Genomic DNA, 8,142 nt, shown 5'->3' with positions numbered 1-8,142 from the left:
TATTCCAGCCAGGAATTCCTTCCCAATATCCCTGCATCACTTTGAAGCCATCCCCTGTGTCCTGTCCCTCTGTATCCACACAAAAACACCACCAGGAACTGTGCAACCCCCAAAATTCCAGAATGTGAATGGTGGATGGAATCCCACCAAGACATTTCCTTCTCAGACCATCAGCAGGTGACAACAAGATCACCTTGCTGCCTCCAGCCAAACCCATTCCAACAGGAAATCCTTCCAACCCCTTCCCTCTCACCTACAAACCCAGCCTTTAATGAGAAATACAATTGAAAAATTTAATTAAAAAATAGATTTCAATTTAAATTTGAGCCAGGAATGTTGGGGTCAGAGGCACAGAAAATGTGATTTTATCTGTGACAGCTGGCTCTGACACCCAAAAGAGTCTGAATTTCACAGAACACCATGGTAAAATTCCATAGGGAAACTGGGAATGTTGGTGTGTGTGTTAAGAGTTTTCTTAGGGCACTGGGTGAGAAAGTTTGAAAATAATTTTAGAATTTAGAGAATTTTAAAGAAGTTTTAGAATTTTTAAATTTTAGAGAATAAGAGTGTTGTGCTTTCTCCTTCTTCATCTTTTTCCTCTGAGGGTTTTTGGGTAATAAAGAGGGATTGGATAAAGTGTGGGGTCACTGGGTCACTAAGAAAAATAACTTATTTGCCATTTGTTCATTGGGTAAATAGACACAAACCCCATTTTTTAACCATTTTACACCTCTTTTAGCGCTCCTTGTGCTCTGTAGAAATGTAATATTGACAAGAGAAGAATAAAGGAGCCTGAACAGGAGAAAACCACCTCAGTTTTGGGGCAAATATCCCAAATTATCCCACCCAGATGATCTGGTGAGGCACCTCTGCAGCGTGGAGCGATGGGATTCTCCAGCTCCGGAGTTGTTGAGGAACAGGACGGGGCTGGCCGTGCCCTCAGGGCTCCCTTTGTCGTTTTTTGTCCCCTCTGTGTTGTCACCTGCAGAGTCTGGGGACACCAGAGGACACCAGGAGTTAAGGAAGAGGTAAACAAGAAGGTTTTAAAGGGGAGTTTCTATTCCTGGAAGGAAAAGTGTGACAGCTTTACTATCTTCATCCTCTTAACGAGGAGAATTTATCCTGAGCCTCCTATTTAAAATAATAAAGAGCTGAAAGGTTTTTTTTGGTTTTGTTTTTTTTTATTTTAAAGGTTCAAGGTTTCATTTGAAGAAGTCAATAAAACTGAATTTTCAGTTCTGTGGGTTCTAGGAATTGAATATTCAATTCAATCTATGGATTGTGTTATTACCAAAGAACTGCCAGCACGAGGATTTTCCTACTTGCAAGACCTACATTTTCTTAATTTATTTTTTAGGAGTTAAAAAAACCTAAATTTTTAGGAATTTCTACTCCCAGCCTGGAATTGTTGCAGGCCACAGGTTTTATTTATTATTTAAATAAAATTTAACTAATTTAACTAATTTATTTATTTAATGTTTTTATTTATATATTTTCTATTTCTATATATTTATATATTTTGTATTTCTATATTTTATATCTCTATTTATTTCTATATTTCTCCATGTCTATATTTTATATATAAATTATTTCTGTATTTTATATATATTTTATTTATGTTTTATATTTATATGTATTTAAAGATTTATATATTTACATAATTATATATTTTATTTATAAAATTCATATATTTTGTATTTCTATATTTATGTTATATATATTTTATTTCTATACTTTATATCTAAATGTATTTATAGATTTATTAATATATTTACATGTTTACTATATATTATTTCTATATTTTATATTTAATATATATTTTATTCATACATTTCAAATTTATACATATTTATGTATTTATATATATTTGTTTTTATATATATTTTATTTATATTATATCCTATTTATATATTTTATATTTTTCTTTATTTTAATATAATTTTATTATTTTTTATTTAATATAATTTCATTTTTATTTTAATATAATTTCATTATTTTCTATTTTAAATTTTTATTTATATATTTACTTTAATATAATTTAATTATTATTTTTATTTTATATTTTTATTTATATATTTAGTTTAATTTCATTATTTTTATATCTTCTATTTTATTTATTTTAATTTCATTATTATTTTTTAATTTATATTATTTCTTTCTTTTAATATAATTTCATTATTCTTTTTTTATTTTGTTATCTATTTATTTTAATATAATTTCATTATTTTTATTTTAATATGATTTCATTATTATTTTTATTTTCTATTTTTATATCATTTCATCATTATTTTTAATTTATTTTATTTTAATATAATTTCATTATCTTTTATTTTATTATAATTTCATTATTATTTTTATATATTTATTTTCATATATTTTTTTTTATTTTAATTTCTATATTTACTTCAATACAATTTAATTATTATTTTTAATTCTCTTTCCCCGCTGACGAAGCGGTGCCAGCTCTGCCCCTTTCCCCCCCCCAGCTGTCACCTGGCAGCTCCTCCTTTGTCACCTCCAAGGTTTCATTGGACAGAGAGGCCACCTGGAGCACCTGCAGGGCACAAAAACACCAAAAAAACCCCTAAAAACTGATCCCCACAGCCCAAGAAAAACAACCCAAGGGGAAAAAAAACCACCCCAAAATCCACAGAATCCCCATCTTTCATCCCCAAGTTTAACCTCCCTTTTCCTTCTCACAATTTGGGGTTTTTTCCCTTAGTTTGAAGCATTTTCTTGAACCAGCACCCCCCCAGCTCTTTATTTCCTGATCCATTTTTCACTTTTTAATTTTTAAATATTAAAAAAAAAAAAAGGTTTTAAATAAAAACTGCTTTGAAATCAAAACTGCTTTGAAATAAAATAATGCACAGCAAACTTTCAAGTCCCAACTGCTCACCCCTCTGCAGTTAAACCTGAGCTCAGGGAGGGCTTCAGACTCAAAATTCAGATTTAGGTGCTGTTTTACACCTAATTTTGACTTTTGCAGATGCCTGAAGATCCTTCTGACTTAATGGACAAATAAAATAAAGAATAAATTTCAAAGATTGAGCCACCACAAACTTTTAATTTGGAATTAAAGGCATTTGGCTGCTGTGGAAATGAATGATTTGCTTTTATTAAAGGCAGGAAGAAGCCAGGATGGAATAATTACAATTAAAGCTGAATAATTACAGAGGAATTTTTTTATTCCAAGGGAAAATGCTGCTCCTAAAAGATTTTTGGAGTTCAGAGAGGGATTTGTACCTACCAATTGAGCAAAAGTTGTCACCTTCAGCCTTTTAAACAGCTCATCCTTTTTATACCTGTAATCTTCAAAAACAAAATAAAGAGGACAAGGTGAATTTTCAGTTTATTCCCAGGTTTTTATTTTTTAGGTCATGGCTTAATCCCAGCTTTTTTCTGGGATTATTCTGCAGCCAGGCAGGAATTCAGGGCAGGTTTGTGGTGAAGGATGAGAGCAGCAAACCTGGAGACTTTGTGAAAAGTCAGTTGTAAAGAGAGATTTTAATTAATACCAGTTATAAAGATAAATTTTAATTAATGCCAGTTATAAAGAGAAATTTTAATTAATGTCAGTTATAAAGAGAGATTTTTAGTTAATACCAGTTATAGAGATTTTAATTAACACCAGTTATAATATTATATAATAATAATTGTATTTTTATATATTATTATCTTGCCCAGATATGATGAAGTGGAAGAAGCAGATTTAGTTGCTTTTAATTTAGACTAAAACTAAAGTTTTTTAGTTTAGACTCAAATATGAATTTATGTTTTCCATAAAGCAGTTCAGGAATTCCCCCCTTTCTCTGCTGTTCTTTGGAGGCCCCAAAGCTCTTTAAACCAATAGATTAATTTACCTGAATTTTTAATTTGTGTCAATTACAGCAGGATCAGAGCATGGGGGATCTTGCCTTTGGAAATATCGAGTTAAACACGTGGGTTTCATCTTAATTAAAAAAAAAATCCATGATTTTATCATTTATCTGACAATTAAATTCTGATTTCTTTCATTTGATCCCTCAAGGAAGGGATAACCAACACAAGAAACTAGACTAATTGAGTCTTAATGGCTAATTAACACAAGAAACCACACTAATTGAATTTTAATCCTGAAGACACAGCTCAGGGAGGAAGAAAACCGAGCAGGGCTGTTGGCAAAGATCCAGAGCAGAGATTCCCAGAGCTGAGGATTTGATCTCATCCAGATCCAGGAGAGGCAGAGGGGAAAAAAACCAACTCCTGGAGGGAAACAAAAGGTGTGAGGAGGAGGAAAGAGGAGGCAGGATATCAGTAGGAACATCTTGCTATGGAATAACCTCTCCTGGCAAGCCAGGGGAGCTTTGTTCCTTTGGGAAATGCCAGGCTGGGAAGGAGCTGGTGCCTCTCCAGCTCCCAGGGATAACGATGGAGAACGGGATTTTTGGCAAATCCACTCAGTTCAAGGATTCTAAATCCTCTAAAACCATCTGCTGAACGCTCCATTAGCTTGGGGGAGATGAGGGGGAAGGGTTCCAATGCACATTCCAAAGCAAATATTCCCGTGGGATTTGCTGGTGGAAATTCCCAAGCTGAGTTGTGTTTAGAGATCTCTTCCCAACTCATTCCAAGTTCCCAAATTCAACATCTTACCCCTGAATCATTTTCAGCAAAATGAGCAGCTCTTTGCTCCTCACAAGGGAGAAAAAAAAAAGGAGCACTTCCAAAATAGACACCAAAATAAAATAAAATATAAAACATTCCAAAATAAACCACGGGGCTGAAGCACAGGAGGTGCAGAAATTGGGCTGGAGGATGAGGAGGTGCAGAAACTGGATTTTAGGATGTCAGCTCACTGGGAAATGACTCTTGTGGCTCTTGCAAAACCACCTGGTTTCAAACCTCGAGCTGAGGTTGTTAAATCTTCCTTTAACTCAAAAAAAACCCAACAAACCAAATTATCTCCTGTAATCATTTCCCTTTCCAGCTGCTCAAGGATTTAAATTTCCCAGCCAAGGTCAAAAAAAAGAGCCTTTCTGTCATGGCAAATAAACTTCATTGAGAAGGACAAATAAAAGCAGCGAAGCTTGAGAAGAGCTGGATGGATAAAACCACCAGCAAAAAATTTGGCTCCTGAGTGGCTCCTTCCCACCTGAAATAAGCAATTTTCATCCCAAAAAAACCTTCTTTGCCCTAAATCTTGCCTTTGCCACCCAAAATGCTTTCCCAGAGAGCTCGGAAGCGCTGCCTGCAGCTCCAAAATCAACCCCACGTACCCGGTCCGGTCCTGGCGGATCCGTTGGGATTTTCTGACATGGTTTTGCTGGGAATGGTTCTGTTTTCCCAAGGATGGGCTCCTCCTCAGGGCTTTGGAGAGGAGGGAAAGAGCAGCAGAGAGGAAGGAAGAGCGTCCTCCAGTCAATCCTCCAAAGGATGGCTCAGGGTGGGCGCAGCTCTTGAATTTTTGACGGCGTGGATTTAAATCTCTCACGTTACATAAGGGACAGAGAGGTGCCTGTGCTGGGGATTTAAATCTGCATCCAAAGGGTGTCATCTATCCCTGAGAAACCAAGGGGGAGAGATTCCTCCACTCCCTGGGAACACAAGGTGTCCATTCAGCCTGCAGAGAATGAGAAAGTTCCTCCCTGGCCTCCGGAAAAAAATAAAAATAAAAAAAAGGAGGGAATGAAAGAAGCGCGTGGAACAGATCTGGGGGGAGATTGGAAAACCCCCAAAGAAATAAAAACAACAAACCCAAGATTTTTAACAGAAATAAAAAGAAGAAAAGCAGTGTCCAGCACTGAAATCTCAGTCAACAGAGGTTTTTTGGAAAGCTTGAGGTCATTTCTCTTTTCATTTTCTGCTCCCCTCCCCAAAGAGCTGCAGTGTTTGAGAAACAAAACCCTGAACTCAACAAACAAACCACAAACAAAGGCTGGTTCTGCACAAAAAAATTCCCTCACAAATAAAAGTGGGGCTGAGAACTAAACCTGGATGTTTCAAATCTTAATTAATGCTCATTAATGGAGGTTTCAATTCAACTTGGAGTTTTTTTTTCACCTCCACAAACGCAGCTTTGAGAGGTTGAAGGGTTTTCCTGGCTCCTTAGGTGAGAATAATCTGGGAATAAAGTCATAAATCACTGGTTTTATTGGGAAAAAAATATTTGAAAAGCTTGGTTTTGGTGGGAAAACGGAGAAATTAAAAGAATTTAGGCTTTCATTAACCTGAACAACATAAAGTCTTCAAAATACTTTCAAAATGCCAGCGTTCAGTGCTGGTGAAATCAATGGAAAGACAAGGAATGTGCTTGGGTTTTTCCTCTCTTGGGGTATTTTAATAAGATTGAAATTATCTAAAGATAAAAGAGTTCAAGTTGTGACCTAAAAATGAAATAAAGTCTCAGACATGATCCATAAATCTTCCCAGATGAGTCTAGTCTGGATTTCTTAGCTCAGAAAACTTCCAAGAACAAAATCCAATACCAAAACTGCACAAAGAAGGATCTGGAAGATTCCTTTTTAAATTAAATCTTTAAATTATTAAAATTTTAAATTTTTAAATTAATTAAATTTTTAAATTAATAAAATAAAAAATTTTAGATTTTTAAATTAAATCTGTGCAGATTTCCAAGGAAAACCCCCTGGAATTCTTCTCCTGCTCTTTTGAGTTTTAAACCACCCCATTTTTAACCCATCCTGCTCTTCCCCAGGTACTCACTTCTTTTGATCTCTTCCAATTTTTCCATGTATTTTGACAAACTATTTCCTGTAAAAAAAAAAAAAATCGATTTATTACAATTATTTATTTATTAGGAGTTTTCTTCAGGCCCATTAAGGCTTAAATTTTAATTGCTTTGAAGGAAAGAATTGTTTGTTGTAGATCCTCCTTCACAGTGACAATAAAAAGTATAAAAATGCCACAGTTTTCCTCTTTTCTCTCAAGAAAAATAGAAAAATCCAAGGATTTGCTGTTCCTTTCTCATCATTGCAATCCTTGACAAAGATACAGGAAAATCCATGGATAGAAATTCCAAGAACAGTAATTTCTATGGGAACCACCACAACAGAGCCAGATTAAACCTATTTAACCTCCAAATTCTTCTTTTAGAAAAAGCAGAGTAGGAAAAAGAAAATAAACAAGTTTTCAGACAACAAAGGCTTGAAAGTTATTTAAAAAATAACTTTTTTACGTGGTCATCGACACACAGAGTGCTTAATCTCAATTTTCAGGGGGGGTGCAAGGTGGTGTGTGAAGATAAATACAGTTAAATACATAAAAATACATATATATAAAAATACACATTAATCGCTAGAACTCGTGTTTGTTTAAATTTCACCTTTGAAGGAAAACTATCAACAGGAAATTTTTATAAGCTGCAAACATTCGGTGAGACAAATCACAAGCACTGTAAGGATTTTGCAGTGTTGAGGTAAATTAGCTCAGGGCAGAGGTAATTAAGACATTAATTATGTTTTTTCTGTCATCCTACACCCATTTTGGGTGGTTTTATCCCACAACAATTTCACTTACCAGTATCCAGACGAGTTTTTATATGTTGATACTTGGGATTCGTGGGGATGCGCCGGGTTAGAAGCTGTTTCAACATGGAAAAGATGAGAAGCCAAAATTAAAAAAAATTTAAAAATAAAAAAAAAGGCAGAAAAATGAGAAGAAAATGCGATTTGAAGGGGTTTAAGAGACAGAAAACCAGGGAGAAATTCCTGAATCCCCATCTGGGTATTAAACCCCGCTGATTTAAAGCCTCAAAAGGAGAATTTCTCCCGTTTTCTCTCCCCGCGGAGCTCTCCCGGCTCCGGGGGCAGCATGAACCATCCCCCCGCCTTTCCCCCGTGTTCCCCCTCTCCTCCCGGAGGATGTTGAGAAGGGAAGGCCCCTCACGGTACCTGAGGGTCGCCGAATCCGCCCCGAGCCGACATCGCCCCTCAGCGCCGCTCGCCCGCTCCGCCCGTCCCTCACGCGCGGCCGCGCTCCCGCCTCCCGCCCACCCCGCAACTACACCCGCCGCCATTGGCCGCCCGCCGCGCCCTCAGCCAATCAGAGGCCGGGCAGCGGGGAGCGCGCGCGTCGCCCGGCAACGGGAGGGACGCGGCGGGCGGGAAGCGGCGGGGAAGAGAGGGCAGGGACTGCGCATGCGCA

General features: G+C 36.4%; 1 protein-coding gene across 2 annotated transcripts in view; it reads right to left on the bottom strand.

Moving 5' to 3' along the window:
• The window catches only part of CEP41 (centrosomal protein 41), a 14,932-nt gene extending 6,954 nt beyond the window's left edge, over positions 1–7,978 (bottom strand). The window contains exons 1-6 of one of the 2 annotated variants that reach the window (XM_015627631.1): positions 7,890–7,978; positions 7,516–7,579; positions 6,703–6,750; positions 3,251–3,312; positions 2,494–2,554; positions 868–991 (exon numbers count right to left, since the gene is read on the bottom strand). In XM_015627631.1, the coding sequence (XP_015483117.1) occupies positions 868–991; positions 2,494–2,554; positions 3,251–3,312; positions 6,703–6,750; positions 7,516–7,579; positions 7,890–7,922 (392 nt within the window). In that variant the 5' untranslated portion in view covers positions 7,923–7,978. Of the gene's footprint in view, positions 1–867; positions 992–2,493; positions 2,555–3,250; positions 3,313–5,258; positions 5,469–6,702; positions 6,751–7,515; positions 7,580–7,889 lie in introns of those variants that run through there. The other variant, XM_019006662.2, reaches the window with a different exon arrangement.
• Positions 7,979–8,142: the final 164 nt, after the last annotated feature.

The sequence above is a fragment of the Parus major genome, chromosome 1A, assembly GCF_001522545.3.
Source record: "Parus major isolate Abel chromosome 1A, Parus_major1.1, whole genome shotgun sequence".
In the NCBI taxonomy this organism is placed as follows: Eukaryota; Metazoa; Chordata; class Aves; order Passeriformes; family Paridae; genus Parus; species Parus major.
This window is presented reverse-complemented; position numbering and strand designations above follow the sequence as displayed.